The sequence below is a fragment of the Ailuropoda melanoleuca genome, chromosome 1, assembly GCF_002007445.2.
Source record: "Ailuropoda melanoleuca isolate Jingjing chromosome 1, ASM200744v2, whole genome shotgun sequence".
NCBI lineage: Eukaryota > Metazoa > Chordata > Mammalia > Carnivora > Ursidae > Ailuropoda > Ailuropoda melanoleuca.
The window spans coordinates 206,817,527-206,839,428 of NC_048218.1; the positions used below are offsets into that span (position 1 = coordinate 206,817,527).

Sequence of the window (21,902 nt, forward strand, 5' to 3'; positions counted from 1 at the left end):
AAAAAAAAAAGACTCTGCTCTCTATTTGTGTTTTCCTGAAGCAGTATGGGATAGGAGGTCACTGTAGGAATGGATTCCTATGGAACTGAGTAACAATTTCTAGATGGCAGGATCTGGCCACTGAATAAAAACCCATTTAGTGTGAAGTGGATCAAACATTTGGAAGCTTTTTTGGACCCCAGTTGGAGATCTATAGGTTTACCCCAGTAAGCCCTGCCATCGAAGCCTCCAGGAACACACAATGGCCGTTTGTGTGAAGAATGCAAGCTTCTCAGTTTATAAACCCTTCAAAACAATACTTACTGTTTTCTATGGTTGGGTCGTAGGAGTCAACAAATTGGCCTTCAACGAACTGAATCGTCAATGAGGATTTCCCTATAAGAGAGAGCAAAAGCTCAGTATGTATTGGCATATTAAAGTAACAAAAAATTTAATTCTACTATTTTACAAAAAAAACCCCTAACAAGATGAAGAGATGGAAAGTACTGGGATCAGAATACATTCCTTTAACTTCTGGGCAATTTCAAAAAGGAAATAAATTTCATGAATTTGCTCTATATGACAGGAATTTAAGCAATTAAGCTATTATGAATTAAACACTTTTGTCACATTAACAATATTACCAACAAGCATATCACATATTCTTTTTTTTTTTTTTTAAAGATTTTATTTATTTATGTGACAGCCAGCGAGAGAGGGAACACAGCAGGGGAGTGGGAGAGGAAGAAGCAGGCTCCCAGCGGAGGAGCCCGATGTGGGACTCGATCCGGGAACGCTGGGATCACGCCCTGAGCCGAAGGCAGACGCTTAACGACTGCGCTACCCAGGCGCCCCAGCATATCACATATTCTGTTAAAGGTAAACAAACTCTGAAATAAGGTCTCAGCTAAAGCTAATTTCCTCTGGTGTCCTTGAAATGTGGATATTAATTTTAATACAGAAATTAGTGAGAAAGGATTTACTTCTTTAGGCTCTTTCATATATGGCTGTTAGAAATGTTACCAGGTATAGTTTTTAAATGGGGGAACCTGAGACTATGTAACACAAGTCTTTATTTAAAAAATTCCTTGAAGGTAGAAATCCTGTTTCAGCCATTCAGTATCAAAGGTCTAGTGATGTCAGGCACACAGAAGACAATTAAGAAATGTTCTGGAGTTCACAAAATAACTGCTAATAATTGAGCCTGTCTAAGAAATCAAGAGTGACAGCCCTAAGTTCTCACCCCTCTGTTACCTAAAAAGGACTTTAGACCAGGGCACCCTGCAAAGACAGTGCAACGACAGTCCAGGAAATGACGGAAGTGGTCCCTTCCAGATTTCACCCCAAACCCTTTCTCCTCTTGTACATTCTCAAAGCACATTCTTAAGATGTTAGGTTTTAAAAAGATTTATTTATTTGAGAGAAAGTGCATGCACATGTGAGCACGGGGGCTGGGGGCAAGGGCGCAGAGATAGAGGGAGAGAGACTCTCAAGCAGACTCCCTGCTGAGCATGGACCCCCCCCCCCATGTGGGGTCGATCTCAGGGCCTTGAGATCATGACCTGAGCCGAAACCAAGAGTCAGGATGCTTAACGGACTGTGCCACCAACGCGCCTCAACATTTTAAAGTAATCTCTACACTCGAGGTGGGGCTTGAATCTACTAGCCCGAGATCAAGGGTCGCACGCTATTCCGACTGAGGCAGCCAGGTGGCCCCGCAGAGCACTGTGAATTTTAAACACATGCTCCATACGCTTGCTGCGGCTCACTGAACTTCCATCTCAAAAGATCTTCAGGGAGAGAGGTTTATACAAGGAACCTTCTACTCCTGGGGTTTAGGTTGTGCTTGCCTTCCTCCAGTCCGTGCAGAGGGCAGTTGACAGGTGGCATGTTTTCACAAACACAGACAGGCACATGCTTAGAAATTAATGAATTAATAAACTGGTTTAAGAGTGGGAGCTGTGGGGAAACAACTAGAAAACGCCCCAAGTTGGCGGGCCTATTTTACTCCTCACAAGCAGTTAAACACACAGTTCGAAGTGTTTCTGAAATTATTAAAACCTGAAATCATTTTCTACAAAGCAGCCTCCATGAGCTTCTGACAATGAAATGTTACCCTCCCTGCTTAAAACCCTACTGCAATTAGAATAAATTGCCAACTCCTAGCCAAGGCCCACACCACCAGGCCCTCCCTGCCCCAGGCCCTGCTCTGCTGCCACTGCTCCCCTCCGCGGACCCTCCCAGGCTCCAGTGTCATCCCCGTCCCTTTGTTCTAGCCATCACCTCAGATCTCCGCACATATGACTCACTTTGTCATTATTCTGGTCCGGGATCAAACACCCCTTCTTCAGATAAGCCTCCGCTAAGACCACCCCATCTACGGCGGCACCCACACCCTACCGGTCACTCTGTCACAGCCATCCTGCTTTGTCTCTTTTTAGTGCTTGATGTTATCTGACTCATTAGCCCACCAAGACCAGTATGGTGGCTGAAGCACTGCGGACACTCATTTCTGAATGAATGAAATTAAAACTTACGTGTCCTAAAGGCACTCTCATACATTCCAGATATTACACAAGATCTCAATTTTATATACATACGTGACAAGGAAACACAGTTCAACAGGAATTAAGAAACAGTTCTGTCGTATTTATTTTGAGAGCCAACCACAGGCCTGCCCGTGCTCGACAGGATGCGGGGATCATCCAGGAGCACACACATTGCTAAGGGATTATGTTCAAAAGGAATCATGTTATCTAAGCTAGCTCATAAGGAGCATTTAGCTTAAAATACAGCAAAACTATTTAATGAAATGAAACAGCAAAGAAAAAAAACTTCTATTAAGTCATCAGCACAACTGAAAAACTGAAAGGAATAAGAAAATTCTTATTTACATTGAATGCTATGGCTTAAAGCAAAAGACATTTAATTAGAAAGAAAAAAGAGAAAAGAAACTTCTTTCGGACTCCTGAAGAGTACCTCTACACACTCTGGTGGGCTTTTGAAACCCTTCTGTAGGCTACTGGGGATTTTCTGGCTTGTAAATGGAAAGAAGGAAGGAAGAAAGCAGAAGGTAATTTTTTCTCAAGATAAACGGGCAAGAGTTACAATGGATTAAAAGGATTTTTACACTTTTTCCAAAGTAGAACCAGATTAAAAATAGCGAAAGAAAGGGGTTAGTATGGTATACATGATAAGCCCCCCAAGAGGAAGGCAGGATACACAGCTGTCGAGGGTCTTACTGCAGGAATGAAGGGATGGGGGACAGGAACCTCAGGCGTTACCAAAGGAAACTGAAGAAAGTTACATTAAATAAGATTGCATGAGATTAGAGCAACAATGGAGTTCTGGATGAACAAGTGGACCACATTTTAAAAATATAATCATTGGTACATATCCAAAGAGTTCCTTGTTTGCACCATGAAGGGCAGAAATTATCTGACAGTGTCAACTAACATTTGACTTGAAAAACGCAAAGAAATCATTCCAGCACGAGCAGTGTAGTCCAACCCAAATTGCAATACAGGTTGACAGCAAACTCTCATCTTCACAAGTAACTGGGACACCCGAATTGAAAACCCTAGTCTGTAGGGAGCAAACTGGCTTTCTCAATCATCTTGGTCCTGGGAGAAGGGGACTATCCATTAGCAGAGGCAGGACTGAAGAAAAGCTTAAGCCTCCCCTGGGTCTCTCCTCCTCGGTTCTCTCCCTTAAGGGGAGATCATTAATTATTTAAATTAAGAAGGGACAGGAAGACTACATTTGCTGACATGACACAGGGGGTTTTTTGCTGTTTCCATTAAAAAGTAGAATTGTTAAACAGCTAGTGTTGAAATTTTCATATTAATCTTAGTAAACAAATCCCACTGCTCATAACGTTCTCCGTCCTGGTTCCAGCAATTTCTGGCTTTCAGGGACATGGCTGTCCTCTAAAGCAGCAGCTCGGCTCTTAGGTCAAGCTTCTGTGCAGTTTGCTTGCAGCTACTAAGAGGCACTGTTGATGTACAAATGATGTTCTTTACTTGATTATCTTTAACATTTCCCCCTTATTATAACGTCATGCATTTACTCTGGCTTTTGCATTTATCAAATTCAGATTCTGAAACACTAGTTATTTCCTGAAGATGTTTCGTGCTCTCTCTCAGTGGGCTCAAATTTGTACATCCTGAGGAGGACCTCAAATTCCTGATGAGCTCTCTGGAGAGATGATGAAACAATACAGGAGTGATTCGAAATAAACTGAAAGGCATCACCTACCCAGATGTGTGTTATCAACACAAAGACGGGGTAACATAGTACTAAAAAGGTGTGAAAACAATATATCCCAACATCCCACAACTACCTTCCAAATATTCTTCCGCCACACTAAAAAACAACTTTAAAAATATCCTACAGATTATTTTGTAATAAGTTTCTTTTAAACTTCTACCAGGTAAACACAGGATTTATGTATTTTTTTTAAAAGATTTTATTTATTTATTTGAGAGAGAGAGGGAGAGTGAGCATGAGAGCAAGCAGAGCAGGAGGGAGGAGAGAGAGGGAGAGGGAGAAGCAGGCTTCCAGCTGAGCAGGGAGCCTGATGCGGGGCTCGATCCCAGGACCCTGGGATGATGACCTGAGCCGAAGGCAGATGCTGCACCAACTGAGCCACCCAGGCGCCCCAAGGATTTATGTATTTCTTGCTAAGGATAATACGGCCTAGTAAGTTTGTTCACCCAGCATTTTCACTACAGAAGATACACCTGCAGGGTTGTTGACTGAATCTCACACTTGTGAATTCTGCAAAATAGGCATTGTATTGTAAAACATCTTAAGAGCTTCCAGATGAATTCTGAACCACTTTTCATTATTATTCACCTTAAAAAACTCACTACTTTTACATATTCCCTCCACCCCCCTCCCCCACCAGCTTCTATGGAAGAGCCGACAGGTTACTTGTTCATTGGTACATAATAGGAAGGAGTAGGTTTCAATCTACCAACTAGTCTGTCAAGTCATTTGGCACAAGGGTCCACTGGGAACAATGTAATGTATCTGGGACACAATCCATTCCGAGGACTGCTTTCGTTTTCACCTCAAATTCTCAACACCTTACAGGACCCTGCTGTCCGCATGTATAAGCTAACAGTCTAGCTTCAAAGCTTCACTGGCATTGCCACCAATAATTATCTCCATGCCACCTCGTGCGCATACCGTGGAACACTGGCTGGTCACCCCTCCCAAACGACTCCGCCTCCAACACCTGCAACCTCCCTCGTTACCAATCACAAGCAGGATGGCATACTCTCCCAGAGCCCTCACTTTCTGACTCCTGTCCAGGACATCTCTGGAAGCAATGTTTTCAAATCAGGGGCTGTAACCCACCAGGTCATGATATTAATATACTGAGCTATGATCAGTACTGTTTTTAAAGAAAGAGAACACCAGAGTGGACGGCAAATAATAAGTTTCTGAAACTTTTCTTTCAGTCATACAAACATATATGACTGAGTCACAATGTTAAATGGGTTTCTCACCCCAGGCTACAGTCACAAAGTTCAGAAAGACACTACTCCAAATGATCATATCCTGAATCTCCAATCTTCACCACGCTTCACTTCCTTGCCCATCACTTTAAGCCCCAAGATAAATCACTGTCTGCTACTATCTTGTCTACCCTCCAATTTCCTTTCTCTGGGCTCCTTGAAAAAACCCCGATCTTAATCTAATCATTTGCCTTTTGGCGAGCCTGTTGAGCTCAGCTGCAGAGAAATTCTGCAATCATGTTGGTTAACAACTATTCTCAATCTATGTTCTTTCCGCCTTCCCCCTGGCTGTCCCAAGGCCTTAGGAATCCTCTCTGGAGCCCCCCCTCCTCCTGCAGGAGTAGTGTAAATGTGGTGCCAGCAGCATCCCAGGTAACCTATTACAAATGCAAAAAAAAAAAAATTTTTTTTTTAAAAAGATTTTATTTATTTATTTGACAGAGAGAGGACAGACAGCGAGAGAGGGAACACAAGTAGGGGGAGTGGGAGAGGAAGAAGCAGGCTCCCAGTGGATCAGGGAACCCGACACGGGGCTCAATCCCAGAACGCCGGGATCACGCCCTGAGCTAAAAGCATACACTTAACGACTGCGCCACCCAGGCGCCCCTACAAATGTAAATTCTTGAGCCCCAACCAAACCTCCTGGGAGGACTAACAAGCTCCAGCCCCGTTCGGCTGCACACTGAAGATGAAGCAGCATTGTCTGTGGGAATAAATTCAAATTTAACTGATCAAAGTCAGTTTTCTCTGCCAGCTTCCAGAACGTCCCTTCCAGCAGCTCAGATCGTAAGTACTTCAAGAATATTTAAGACGAGCCAGGGCACTTGTGAAATGGTGCCTAACCTCAGAGGGCACCCGTGTGACCACCTCTTCTTTCCACAAATGCTATTCTGGCCTCTTGTGTTCTGAATCCCATTTCCTCCCATTCTCCTCTAAATTCTCCTCCTGAAATAGCTATGAACACATTCTCAGCTTCTACGGCTTTACGCCACTCCAAGTGGTTGATTAACGGTGCCTCTGAAACACTGAAATCCATACCAGCCAAGGAGAGGGGTCTGGAACAGACCCTCCGGAGCACCTTCCGAGGAAGCAGGGCCCTGCCCACCCTTGATTTCAGACTTCTGACCCCACAGCTGTGAGATGATAAAGGTCTGTTGCCCCCCCCATCTGTGGTGCCCTGTTGCAGCCACCCCTGAAAATGAATACCCTTCTTTTGTCTTTCAATTTTAAACAACTTTATTATGATAGAATTCATATACTATATACTTTAACCACTTAAAGAGCACAATTAAGTTTTTAGCATATTGACATGGCTGTGCCATCGTCACCACAACCAATTTTAGAACATTTTCATCACTCCAAAAAGGAACCCCATACCTGTCAGCCGTCACTTCCATTCTGCTGGGTGCCCGCCCGCCCCCCAAAATCACTGAGCAAAGTTTGTGTGTGTGTTATTCAAAATAAAAGGAACCCAATAAACTAGGCAAAAGACTTGAACAGACACTTCACAAAAGATCTATGAATTACCAATAGGTAAATGAAAAGATGCTCAGCCTCCCTAGTCACTGGGACAATTCAAATAAAACTATGACCTACGCATTAGCATGGCTGAAGTTACAAAGTTCAAGGACCCTGAGCACCAGTGAGGATGGAACTCTCATTTGTTGCTGGTGGGAGTGTAAAATGGTACAAATATATCAGGAAACAGTTTGGTAGTTTCCAACAAAACTATACACTTAACATATATGTGGCCTGTGCAACCGCACTCCTAGGTATTTACCAAAGAAAACTGATCACATGTCCACAAAGACATTAAGAAATGCTTCTCACAGCTTTATTCTTAGTAGTTAAATACTGGAAACAAGCAACAGATGATAGGGGAAAGAGACCATGACACGGCCATACGACGGAATACTACTCACCGGTACAAAGAAACTACATACACATGTGACAACTGGATGAATCTCAAAACCATCACGCTTTTTGAGAGCAGCCAAAGAGTATTCACTGTATGGTTCCATTTATATGAAACTGCAGAGCAAGAAAAGCTAATCCATGGTGACAGGAAGCAGATCGATGCTTGCCTGGGAGTGGGGGTGGGGTATGAGGGAACGTTTTGGGATGACAGAAATGTTTTGTATTTTGGAGTAATGGTTGCACAGGTCAAAACTCATGTAACTTTACACTTAAAATGCATACTTTATTGTATGTAAATTATACATCAATAAAAACTGATTAAAAAAGAAGTATAAAAAGGAGAAAGACATTTACTATTTCTCACTGAGCAGAACAGGATGGTGATTAGCTACGTCACTGCAGGCCGTTCTCCTGAGTCTGTTTCCTTGTTTGTAAACTGGTGGTAGTAACAGCACCTACCTTATAGATGGCTGTGAGGTGTAAATGAAAATACGCGTGGAACAGCTGGTACGAAGTCCTCACTAAATGTCCCTATTAGTAGTAATATTATCAACTGATCTTAAGACTAAAAGAATCAGCTTGGGAGAATAATTTAGTAGATGTAATTATTGAATGCATTTATCTGTAATCTAAGAAAATGACATATACTAACAACCACTTCAGCTTAAGCCTCAAAATAACATGATGAGGCGCCTGGCTGGCTCAGTTGGCGGAGCGTGTGACTCTGGATCTCAGGTGATTTTCAGTTCAAGCCTTACGTTGGGTGTAGACATTACTTAAAAAAAAATAACACGATAAAGAAATCATTAAGTATAAAAATACACCCCCCCCAGCAGTAAATTACCAACTGCTCAGTCAACCACCGCTGCAGAACAAACCACCCCAAAACTTAGCGGCTAATACCAACAGCCATGGCATCTGTTCTCGAATTCGACAACCAGGGCTGAGCTCAGTTGCGCCCTCTGCTGGTCTGGCAGTCACTCCCTAGTGGGGGGCTGGGGGGCCTTCCACCTTCCACATGTCCTCCTCTCCTAGTACGCCCACATGTTACTTGTAGCTCCAGAGAACATAGAAGGGGAGGACGCTGATTTCTTAAGGAGTAGAGCTGGTACCGGCCCATTGTCATCTCTGCAGCATTCTGCTGATTCTAGAGTGTCCGAGGGACAGGGCATGAATACCAGGAAGGTGTTTCTCTGGGAACCACCAAGAGAAAGGACATCAATAAAACAACCCAGTCTGCAAGCAGCAGAAAGACTGCAGAATCACCTGGGGTTATAAATGGACTGCAACCTGAACATATCATCGTTATTAAAAGGGCTAGAATAACAATGAATTGTATGAAGGTTCAACAGTGTGTTCCTTACGTGATACACGATGCCAATTAGAGGCTTACTAAAGTACCGCCCCCACTTCAGTAAAAAATGTGTGGCTCTCTGTGGGTGGGGTGATATGCATATACATCAGGGTCACCAAGGAAGCCTTTTAGAAAGTACACTTACCTCACCATTCTAATTTAAAAAGGTGCTGCACAAAAGCTCTTGTGTGTTGTGTCTGCCGTGATTCTAATACACATGCCCATCCCTACAGCATCCCCATCAGTCAGAGGAAGGCACGTAGGTTCACTAGAACCTATAAGCCAGACACCGTTTTAAGAGTTTGTAAAACATTTTCATATGAATTATCTCATTTGTTCCTATGAATTAACCAGGGCTGACATCATCTCATTCTTTCTCACACCCCCTTCCCGATTTTTAAAAATAGATGCTAGGTGAGAAAAAAATCAAGGTGCAATTATTATTACGACAAAGACAAGACAGAATGACCAAGTAAAACTGGTTCATAAAATTATTACTCAATCAAATACTTCCCGGGTGCTTACTATTGCCAAGCATGATGCTATCAGATGTACACCACTGAGGAGAATACGAGAAATAAGTTTATATTAAAACATAAAGATTTGAGCTACATAAATGAAGACTTTTATTAACCGTCAGGGTTACTAAACTAAAAGAAAAACAAAATTCTGCCAAGAAAGGCTACGGAACTATTTCCCTCAAGAGTTTTAAAACAAGAGATCCATTTCCGTGGGATGATTCAGAGATACAGCCGAGCTGGAAGGCAGGGACAGACCTGATAAACTGCAGGAAATTCAATGTTTGGCAACAATAAAGAATAAATTTTGTTACGTATGTGGCCAAAACTGGGGAGAAGGCTGGGGTTCAGGGAGGAAAAGAGCTAGAGAAAAGCAAACGAGATAAATTCTCAAATTATAACACAATCTTTAATATACATAGAGCATGAAGTTCAAGACTCATCAAAACTAGTAATAAAAACACTAGGAAAATGAAACGAGACATTCATCAGCACGAGTGGTTATTTATAAAAATTATTTCTTCAAAAGGTCTTTAAGAATCTACAATGATCCATTTATGAGCACCAATTCATTCCTCCCTATTCCTGTGCTGTCCCACAGTGGGGAGCCAGTGGGCAGTGGACACTTGAAACGTGGTTGGTCCTGAGACGTGTCATATGGAGTGTAAAACATACATAAGATTTCAAAAGCTTAGCATAAAAAAGTAACAAACATCAAAAATATTCAACACATACTGAAATAATATTCTGGACATAGTGGGCTAAATTAAACATGTACTTAAATTATTTCAACTATTTCTTAGTTGCTTAACGTGGTTACTGACAATTTTAAATTCCCTATGTGGCTTGCATTATATTTCTGTTGGACAATGCTACTTTATACCATGGTTTAAGGGTACAGGAACATCCTACGTGCATACACTTAGCTGCCTACCAAAAAGACTTCCACAGAAGGTTAAGAAATGGAAGCTATGTCCATTTTGTGTATAGTCCAATTTTTTTGTTTAATAGTCATGCGGAAACATGGTTGGATTAAGAAAACAATTTATTTTATAAAAACACATTTCACACATTTTGGTAGCAGTTACTTAGAATGAAAAAATCTAGGGCCACCTGGGTGGCTCAGTCAGTTAAGAGTCTGACTCTTGATTTCAGCTCAGGTCTTGATCCCAGGGTTGTGAGTTCAAGCCCTGCATTGGGCTCCACACTGGACATGGAGCCTACTTAAAAACAAAAACAAAACAACCCAGAAAAGTTGAGAGATGAAGCCCGACTCCCAGTCTCCCCAAAGCAAGGAATGTCCTTGTAGATGGACATGAACCCTCAGCACCCTGCCTGGCGGGGTGAGCAGTGTGCGTGCGGCCAAGTGGGTCTCGCAACCTCCTGTTTCCAAGGCAGTAGGGAAACAATGCCACAGCAGGAAGGTGTGTTTGGGCACACCCTCAGGCCACAGGGGGATGCAGGAGCAGCATACCCTCAGAGTCCCAAATGCAGGGACAGCCACCTAGCTCTAGGACCACGGGAACTGTGTGGGTCCCTGCTAGCGCCTCTGTAGCCAGAAAGCAAGGTGAGTGTGCGGATCTGGCAGGTATATAAATGACTGTGGGCCACCGCCAAATCCTGGTCTACCCTTCCTCCCTTTAGCCAATGGCACCCTTACCCATTCAGCCCCCGCCCCCGCGAACCGAACCGCCTGAAGGTTATCCTTAACATCTCCCACACCACAGTCTTGGCAATGCCCCCTCCCCCGCCCCCGTCACTTCTCAACTCTGCCTCCTCATCCTGCCCGTACTACACCAGTCCCTGACACCTTGGCTGGTGAACGTCAGTATGTGGCTGGTGCCAGCACTTCCATTCCCTGACTGCCCATCCACCTCAGGGGGCAGTGGGAGGGATCTTCCTGAGGATACAGGAGAATCAGCAACTACAGACCAGGGGCCAAATGTGGCCCACAGTCTGGTTTTGTACAGCCTAGGAACTACAAATGGCATTTACATTTTCAACTGGTTGAAAAAAAAAATCAATGATATTTCATGGTATGAAAATTAGATGAAATTCAAATGTCAGTGTCTGTCAATAAGGTTTTAGCGGCACACAGCTACACTCACGGATGTGCTGTCTACAGCGGCTTGCTTGCTGCAAAAGGCAGGAGCGCAGCTGACTCTTGAACACGGGTTTCAACTACACACAGGTCCATTTACATGCAGATTTTTCCTGATAAAACACACGATAGTACTATACATGTACTTTCTCTTAAGATTTTCTCAGTAACATTTTCTTTCCTCTAGCCTACTTTACTACACCAATACAGTATATAATACAGATATTTACAATATATTTACAGAAAAAGTTTGTCAATCCTGGCGTAGATGATCATCTTATCTGTTGCTTAAAACTCGTCACGGACTTTCCACTGTTTCTAGGGAAAAGTCTAAAACTTTCACAAGGCCTACAAGGCTGTTCTTGACAGACAGTCGGCACACAGATAAATCCCTTCTTGCCCACTCACATCTTACTCTTCCTTCTCAGCCTCATTCACCATTACTCGGTCAGCCACACTGTGCCAAGCTCCCACTCACCCTGTGGGAGCTTTGCATATGCCGCTCTTTTNCCCGCCTAACTCCAGCTTTCACAGTTCTTTAGGGATCTTTCTCTACCCCCACCCATGGTTACAGGAATTCTCCCCTCCATGATTTCTCTCATTTATCCCAACTGTATTTAAATAATCATCTGTGTAGTAGGCCAATGAGAATGCTGGCTCCAAATTCCGATCCTGGCTCAGCTACTTAATGTCTGACCTTGGGCAAATCATTTAACCTTTTTATTGCTCAGTTTCCTCATCTGCAAAACAAGCATCAGCATCATCATCATCATCATCATCATCCCCCCTACCTCACAGAGTTTAAGGGCACCCATACTGCCAATGCTTTAAAAACGAACACATTATTAGTAGCAGCACTGTCTCCTGTGACTCCCTCACTAGATGAAGCTCCCTGGGCAGGGATCAGGACCGCCTCTGCCTCTGTGACTAAGCACACAGTATCTGGCATACAGTAGCGACTGATCTGAACATTTAAAGAACGCCTATCTAAATAACATATGACACCTAATCCACACAGCGTCCTCTACAATCCGTCATTTTAGCAATTCAATCTTCTGGGGGACTGAAGTCCTTTGGAGAGCTGACAGAAGCCAACTCTTTCCCCAGAAAATAGGCCCATGATTTCAGGGAAAGCTCATGACCTCCAAGAACCACTCCTCTAGGTTGGCAATGCTCCTCACACGTGACACCCAGCACCGGAGAGACTGCTGTACGTGTGGTTCAGAGTGAATGCTGGTTAACTAAAATGCCCAGAAAATTAACCCAGGTCCTCAACCTGTACGCACTCAGGAGACCTCTTCTGAAACATAAGCCTAAGACTGTACATTTCTTTCTTTTTTAAAAAGATTTATTTGAGAGAGAGAGTATGTGCACATGAGCGGGGGAGGGGGGGAGAGAGAGAATGCTGAAGCAGACTCCACGCAGAGCCAGACATGGGGGCTCAATCCCAGGACCCCGGGATTATGACCTGAGCTGAACCCAAGAGTTGGCAGCACAACCGACGGCACCATTCAGGCGCCGCAAGACTTAACATTTCTGGCCGTCCTTTCCTCCAGGAGCCATCTCAGTAACGTTCCGGCCCAAACTTCGTTCGCAGAGCTCTGTCTCCAGTCAGGCATTCCAGGCCCCTGGCATACTCCAGGCCACACAAGCCTGGTCAGAGATTCACCTACCACATATAGTTCTTGTCTAGCATGTGGATCGGAGATTCCAGTGTTTTCCCACTTCCCCTCCAGCCACAGAGGGTCACATTTTACCTTGGTATGTCCAGTTTGCCAAGGTCATCTTGAGCCCTCCTCCCCCCTTGATGTTAGCCACTGTGGTTGGATTTTACCACTTATATTTTTTACTCAAGCACCTATAACAAGTCATGGATGAGAATAAAAAGAACCGGGGTGCTTGGGTAGCGGCTCAGTGGGTTAAGCATCTGCCTTCGGCTCAGGTCATGATCCTAGCGTCCTGGGATTGAGCCCCATGTCCGGGCTCCCTGTTCAGTGAGGAGCCTGCTTCTCCCTCTCCCGTTTTGCTCTTGCACAGGTGCTCTCTCCCTCTCAAATAAATAAAATCTTAAAAAAAAGAAAAGAGTAAGAAAAACCTATGTTTTATTTTATTTTTTTTTAAAAAGATTTTATTTTATTTATTCGACAGAGATAGAGACAGCCAGCGAGAGAGGGAACACAAGCAGGGGGAGTGGGAGAGGAAGAAGCAGGCTCATAGCAGAGGAGCCTGATGTGGGGCTCGATCCCATAACGCCGGGATCACGCCCTGAGCCGAAGGCAGACGCTTAACCTCTGTGCCACCCAGGTGCCCCAGAAAAACCTATGTTTTAAAATATTCTCTTTAAAATAAATTCTAAATGTGATTTATTTTTCAAAACCAGCAAAATGTCAGCTGGATGCATTTATATCTGATACAAGTCTTAGAAAAGCATTTTGTTTCATCAAACTACATTAACTGTAAGAGCCAGTGTTTTCATCTCCACGTGCGCAAATTATTTACTGTGATGCTGTAGTTGAAACATTCAACTTTTGATCTTGCAAGAAGCAGGATCACATATCTTGTTAAAACACCAATTTCTGTTTCAAAAGTCTCTGAGGAGTCTTTCTGCAAGCAAGTAAGCACAACAAAGGGAAATGAGGGAGGGGGAACAGGGAGGGAAGGGGGACATCAACCAACCGAGAACATGAGGGAGTTCATTTTATTAGGGTCCTCAAACTGCCCTCCTTTCCCTTGCCCACAGAGCGCCAGACTTCTGCTGCTAGCACTTCTGTTCTAAATTAATCTCAATGTAGACTTCAGATTCCAATGTCCTATACGGAACTCTTTTTTCTTATCAGAGGCCCAATATACCTTTAAGAATATTAAAACACTGAAACAGTATTCCAGGACCTCTGTTTCGATATATTAAATGATATTTCTAAATCAAGCAAGCAATTCATGATAAAGGTCCCCAGCAGTTTGCACTGTGACAGGTATATGGTTAAGACAGACTGTGAGGACTGTATCACTTAAGGCTTACTTTGGTACTTCATGATAAACAGTTCCAGAACTAAGAATAAAGGTTCTCTCAAGGGTGATCACTCAAGACCTGATAATGGTTTAACTTACAGAATCATGTCCAAGTTCAGTTCTGACTTATTTAAATAACTAACTACAATCCACTCATGGACAATATTAAAGTTAACTCCTTATTTTAGACCTTCAAAAGAAAAGTGTTGTATATTTCTGACTTCATAATCACAGGAATAGATGGCTGTTTCTGATTTTGTGATGATGTTGCTGTTGGTACTTAAGTACCCCCCTGCACCCCCATTCTCATGCTTGTATTGGAAAACCGTGTCATTAGCATACAAATCCTGATATGCTGCCATCCGTGGTAATTTTTATTAATCTCTGGAAGCCTCACCATTACCAGATCAAAAAATGACACTCACCCCAAACTGCACCACAATCAGAGGCCACGCCAACTGGCTTTAGGTACCTTAAGTCTCCCCGTACTCTAGTAACCCACTGCTCACTATTCAGAAGGAATGGTCTCTTGAAGTTCCTGCAAGGCCCTGCCTCATCCGCAGCCCCTGACCACCTCCACCTTCATTTCCTCCTCCCACCACGTGCTCTGCTAGTCACCCTGCCTCCTTCAGTTCCCAAGCATGCCAGCTCTTTCCTGCCTCACCATCCCTCTCTCCTACGAGGCGACAGGGCCTCTTCTGGAAGGCTCCTCTAAGACCGTGGTGACCAGGCCCCTCAAGTAGCATCCAGGATGCAGCCGCTCTTGATTCAATTCTGCACAAGAGCAAGTAGCAGTCTAGCAGTCTAGCAAGGTTCTGCACACCACGACTCAATGAGTCTCAGAGTGTAGCCAGAGACACTCTGGGGGTCCCCTGAGACCTTTTCAGGGGGCTCATGAGGTCAAAACTATTTCTATCACAATACCAAGCTATTATTTGCCTTTCTCACTATGTCCATATTTGCACTAATGGTGCAAAAGCAATGCTGGCTTGGTACCCCTTAGCACGGATCAAGACAGTGATTGCACACTGTAGTGGAAAGCCGTGTAGTCTTCAAGACCATGAACCGCGGTAAAAAAAAAAAAACCAAAAACAAATTATTTTTACTTCCTTGAGGAAGCAGTAAAAATGATTAATTTTATCTTGACCCTTAAGCATGCCTTTTTAATATTGTGTGACCAAATGAGATGTATACACAAAGCGCTCCCACATCCTGAAGTGTGATGGCTGTCTTGAAGAAAAAAGCACGTGCGCCACTGTTTGTGAAGTGATCTGAAAATAGCCACTTTTATCACAGAACTGCATTTTTACTTGCAAGAATGACCAACAAACGATCATTATTTCAAATAGTTTGTATTCGGCAGGCATCTTCTTGAAATGAAAGAAATGAGACTGTCACTTCAAGTAAAGCTGGTAGCACTTTGCCAATGAGCCAATTCAAACCCTTAGAAGGAAATCAGAATTTTGGAGAACTTGCATCACTCATGGTAAGCTTAATTAAAGCTTTCCAATATTTACATTTTTTTCCCTAAAGAGACTGATGGTGATATTAAAAAATGTGATTAAGAAGTTTGTATGGTGGGGCGGCCTGGGTGGCTCAGTCGGTTAAGCATCCAACACTTGGTTTTGGCTCAGGTCATGATTTTGGGGTCCTGGGATGGAGCTCCTGGTCGGGTCAGGCTCTGCTCTGTGGGGAGTCTGCTTGAGAGCCTCTCTCTCCCGCTGCCCCTCCCCTGGCTCACAGGAGTACTCTCTTTCTCTCAAATAAATAAAATCTTTAAAAAAAAAAAGTCTATGTCGAAATGTATCAAAATGTGGAAGGATGCGCATAACAGTGAACCATTCTTTTTGAAATAACCAAGATATGACGTTACAAGATCAGTCATGGGTAGAAGACGCATTCAAAGTGTAAAATAAAGCAATGGAATTCAATGTAACAGAGTAGAAAAAATTCTTCCACATGATTTCAGGCTGCATATTACAACTAACCACCTATGGAGCTGAAACTACCACCAACACCTACGGAGTTCTGGCAAGTATCAAAGAACATAAACAATTACCTGAAAAAGGTATTAAAATACTCCTGGGGTGCCTGGGTAACTCAGTTGGTTAAGCATCTGACTTTCCTCTGATGGTGATCTTGGGGTCCTGGGATCAAGCCCCACATCCCCGCTCAGTTGGGAGTCTGCTTCTCCCACTCTCTTTGCCCCTCCCTCCACTCACGCGTGTAAACTAATAAATAAACAAAACCTTGAGAAAAAAATACTCCTCTCTTTCCCAACAAGGTATCTTTGCAAGGCTGGATTTCCTTCACATACTGCATTAAAATAACATATTGCAATGGAATGAATTTAGAAACATATGAGAATTCAGCTGGTTTCAAAATCAGACATTTAAAGATAATTGCAAAACTACAAAACATCCTGTCAAAATCTTAGTGGGCTTTTTTTTCCCCCCAGGAACTGACAAGCTGGACCTAAGATTCATATGGAAATGCAAGGGATTCATAATAGGCAAAATAATCTTGAGAAAGTATAGAGTATATTGCATGGTGCACTGGGTGTTATACGCAACTAATGAATCATCGAACTTTACATCGGAAACCGGGGATGTACTGTATGGTAACTAACATAATAAAAAATCATTAAAAAAAAAAGTATAGAGTATAAAGACTGACACTTCCCTATTTTGAAGTTTACTATAAAACTAAAACAATCAAGATAGTGTGACACTGGCATTAAGGACAGACATAAAGGTCAAAGGAACAGAATCCAGGAATAACTATAACATTTATGGTCACCTGGTTTTTGACAAGGATGTCAAGATAATCCAGTAAGAATGGTCTTTAACAAAAGGTGCCGGGACAACTTGATACCCACGTGCAAAAGAATAAAGTTGTATCCCCATCTCCTACCATATACAAAAATTAACTGAGTAGATCATAGATCAAATATGTCAGAGTTAAAATGATAGAACACTTAGAAGAAAACATAGTAGTAAATCTCCATGGCTTTGGATCAGGCAACAGTTACTTAAGACATGACACCAAAAGCACAGGTCACCAAAGAAAAAATAAAACTGGACTTTGTCAAAATTGAGAACTTTTGCTTCAAAGGACACCATCAAGAAAGTGGAAAGACAACCCGACAGAATGGAAGAGATCATGTGCAAATCTCATGTGATACCACTTCACACCCATAAGCATGGCTAAAATAAAAAAGACAACCACAAGTGTTGCCGAGGATGTAAAGAAATTGAAACCAACGTTCAATTGATGGGAATGTAAAATGGCACAGCTGCTGTGGAAAACAGTTTTAGCAGTTCCTCAAAATGTTACACACACGGCACCTGGGTGGCTCAGGGAGTTAAGGGTCTGTCTTTGGCTCGGGTCATGATCTTGGGGTCCTGGGATTGGGCTCCACGCTCAGCAGGGAGTCTCCTCATCCTTCTCCCTCTGCCCCTCCCCCTGCTTGCGTGAGAGTGTGCATGCACACACACTCTCTCTCAAATGAAAAAAAAAAATAGGGGTGCCTGGGTGGCTCAGCCGTTAGGTGTCTGCCTTTGGCTCAGGTCACAATCCCAGGGTTCTGGGATAGATCCCTGTGTAGGGCTCCCTGCTCCGTGAGCCTGCTTCTCCCTCTCCCTCTGCCTGCTGCTCTCCCTGCTGTGCTCTGTCAAATAAATAAATAAAATCTTTAAAACAATGCAGTAAATTATATTAAAAAAAAAGTTATACATAATTACCCAGCAATTCCACTCCTAGGAATACACCCAAGGGAAATGGAAACATACGTCTACACACAAATTTGTATAGGAATGGTCATAACAGCATTATTCATAATAGCCAAAATGCAGAAACCACCACATGTCCATCAATTGACAAATGTATAAATAAAATGTGGCGTATTCAAATAACAGAGAATTACTTGGCAACAAAAGGGAATTACTGGTATACGCTACACGACATGGATGAACCTTGAAAATATTCATGTTAAATAAAAGAGGCTCATCTACAAAAGACCACGTGTGTATACTTCCATTTACAGGAAGTGTCCAGAATAGGTAAATTCACAGAAAGAGAAAGCAGGTTAAAGGATGCCAGGGGCAGGGGTGAGTGGGGGAGTGTGTTAATAGGTACAGAGCTTCTTTTTGGGGTGATGAAGGTTATTATGGATAGATATAACCCACTTGGACATCAAAGTAACATTTAGCACTGAAGTATCAATCACAAATCCAAGTCTGACTATCCTCTTGTACAGAACAAATGAACACCCCCCCCCAAGTTAATTTCAAACTTCAACACAAGGTGGCCGCTACAGGACTACCCTACCCACAGGTGCACAACCAAAATGTTACTGACTGCCTGAACACACAACTTCACAGGCTAATGTTCCACCTTCAGCATTTTCTTTTCTTTCTTTTTTTTTTTTTTAAAGATTTTATTTATTTATTTGACAGAGAAAGAGACAGCCAGCGAGAGAGGGAACACAAGCAGGGGGAGTGGGAGAGGAAGAAGCAGTCTCCTAGCAGAGAAGCCTGATGTGGGGCTCGATCCCACAATGCCGGGATCACGCCCTGAGCTGAAGGCAGACGCTTAACAACTGTGCCACCCAGGCGCCCCATCCTCTCCCTTTTGTTAACCTCAGAGACTTTTATAGGACAAAAATATTTTTTTTATTATAGCCTGAGGGTAAACTAGATTATCAAAGCTCTCTGCAGAAGATTCCAGCGAAGGATGTACCAGATTTTATTCAAGGATCGTTACCCGACACTATATTTTTAACTAAAGTTTAGTTACCTCCTATCAGAGGACTACTTGTTGTATTAGAAACAATGGATGTAAGGGAGCTCAAACATTTGCCACCAGTGAAACAATTAATACAAAGAACTCCCAGAGAGCCAGACTGCGTTATAGCTGACGTGTCCTTAAAAGCTTAACATTGTAAATAACAGGAAAAGTACTTCAGGAAAAAGGGTTGTACAATTTACCTGAGAATTATACATTCCTCAGTGGCAGTTTTATCAGTGTTTAAAAAAAAAATCCAAAATTTGAAAGCCAAGTAAAACAATCATAGCATTTAGTAGTTTTATCTGAAGGCAAACTTTTAAAAATAAAATTTGTGACATGACCAAGTCACAATGACAATTACCCTACTAGTCAAGCTGGGATAAGATATTTAATCAAGAGAAAATTCTAAGAAAGGTGCGGTTTCTAGCTGAGGCTTTTTCAAAAAGATTTTACTTTTAAGTAATCTCTACACCCAACAAGGGCCTGAAACTCACAACACTGAGAGCCAAGAGTCACACACTCCACGGGGTCGGCCAGATGCCCCTTTTTCTACCACTCTTTACCATCAGTCAATATGACATACAGCTCAGCATCACAAAAGAACACAACCTAGAAACACATATACTCAAACTTCCCTTGTATAGCACCACATGCAAGTAAACATGTCCGTAAACTCTTCTTAAGTCTAAATACTGAGTAATTCTCTGAAGAGTGGCTAGTACATAGCATCAGGGAAATACTTCCTTTTTTGATGCTGGCAAAACAAAAGGCCCACAAACCACAAAGTATCTTGGTTCCTAACAAAGGTAAACAACGTTAAAACCAAAGGCACAGGTTGGGAGTAATTTAAACTCTCCAAAATACCTTTTACTTTAATCATCACTACACTTGAAGTAGGATATAGTAATATGACATATGGAAGGCACAGCGAACAGGGACCAGAACTTAGTTTGTACCTCACTGGAGGCTAGTTGAGCACAGTATTCCAAAAGCAGTTTAAAACAGATGTTTGTGAACAAAAGGCTAAGGGGTGACCTGTCACATCTGGGTCTTCAGGGGGATGAGGATTAGATGGAAAACAAAATAGAATGGATCTCAATCGGACATAAGGAACTTCTTCAGCAAAACCGCAATGAAACACTAGACTTGCTCATTACTGAAGACTAGAATCACCATCTGGAGAATTTCAAGGAGTAAGTCAGTACCTTTAGGACATTCTCTCAAGTTAAAACAGGTAGCCCAGGTAGAGGTCACCTGTAAATTATTCAGAGACTGCTATCCTCAACTAGTGGGCACTGTGCATCTATGTATCTGGTTAGAACTCCCTCCGGAGCCAGGATATGTCCTCTTCCCGCTCTTCAAAATGCCAAGGCAATAAAGAGAAGAGAGAAGCAAGGGCTGGGTGATTCAGGATGCCGATAAAGGTTCGGTTCCACACGGGCATTTGGGGAGTGGACTGCTAGTGATTTTTAAAAGCCTCCATGTGATGCGTGGTTACTTCAGAGCGGCAGCTGCTAAGGCCCTCAACCCATTCTTCCCCCATATACAGACCTATGATTTGGCACTGCATCATACAAGAGTTATCCCTCTGACTCTTGGCACCCCCTATCTCTACACAAGCATCTCTCAGCCTTTGATTTCCCCCCATTCTTATGATCCCTCCACCACCCCCCCCCCGGCACTTTGACGAGAGAGATGATAAAAGGATGAGTAAGCATGCTGTAGCTGATCTTGGTCAAAAAGCACAGACCCTGGCACCGGCGGTGGAAAATGGGGGTGAGGAAGCAGAAGAGAAAGCGGACTCGGGGAGTTCATCAGTGGGTAGGAGGCAGTTACAAGCTTTCCTATGGCAGTTATTGTTGCCTCCTTCTGCAATCACCATAGACTCCAAACCTTCGCTTTTACCTCCCTCCCCCAAGATCAAGTGCACATTTTCCTTAGTTACTTCTTAAAAACAACACGAAAAGATAAACGTAATTTCTCCAGGCTTCCGGTTGTCAAAGACAATAAAGCCTCGCCCTGAAGCATGGTTAAGTTCAACGGTTCTGTTTTCTCACCCGTCTTCCGGCACCCGGTCCACCCCCGACCACCCCCGTTCAGCAAAAGGCGACTGCCACGAACAGTTTCAAATATATGTCAACCTTTGGGGGGGTGGGGGGTGAAACCCCGGCAAACTTCTGAATTACTTTAACAGCCCGGTTACAAGTACCTGACCTTATTTTTTCCCGAAGAAAAATAGGACACAGAGAGATCAGAAATCTCATTTTCTCTGCCTTCCTACTTCGGTCGCTGGCCACATCGAGGGGGCTTTCGAAGAGGGCTCTTTCGGGTTTCTTCAGTAGGAAACTTGCCCTCCGTAGCCAAACGTCCTTTAGGTCCCTCGTTTTCTTTAAAACGCTGAACTTCGCCACGGACAGAAAAAACCCAAGGTGCTGTTTCCTTTGTTAAAATCCCCCGGACTTTATTTAATTTGGGGCGGAAAGGCCGCTGGCAAGATCGCCACAGCCAGCCGCAAGAAGGTGGAGAGAAGACAGGTGCGACTGCTCCCTGCGGCGGTTCCGGCCAGGAGCAGACCCCTCCGCCCGCTCGGCTGCCCCGGCCACGCCGGACCTCTCCGTCCGCACACGGCCTCCCCAGGCACGTCCTCCCGAGCCCGGGCCGCCCCCCGTCGCCGCCCCACGGGGCCCGGCCTCGCCGCCTCCGCTCAAAAT

The 21,902-nt window shown here is 43.4% G+C and overlaps 1 protein-coding gene across 1 annotated transcript in view; it reads right to left on the reverse strand.

Moving 5' to 3' along the window:
* Positions 1–21,902, reverse strand: part of RHEB (Ras homolog, mTORC1 binding) — a 54,202-nt gene that overhangs the window by 19,798 nt on the left and 12,502 nt on the right. Inside the window, exons 3-4 of the mRNA XM_034649555.1 lie at positions 21,473–21,634; positions 304–375 (exon numbers count right to left, since the gene is read on the reverse strand). Coding sequence (XP_034505446.1) covers positions 304–375; positions 21,473–21,634 — 234 coding nt within the window. The remainder of the gene's footprint in view (positions 1–303; positions 376–21,472; positions 21,635–21,902) is intronic.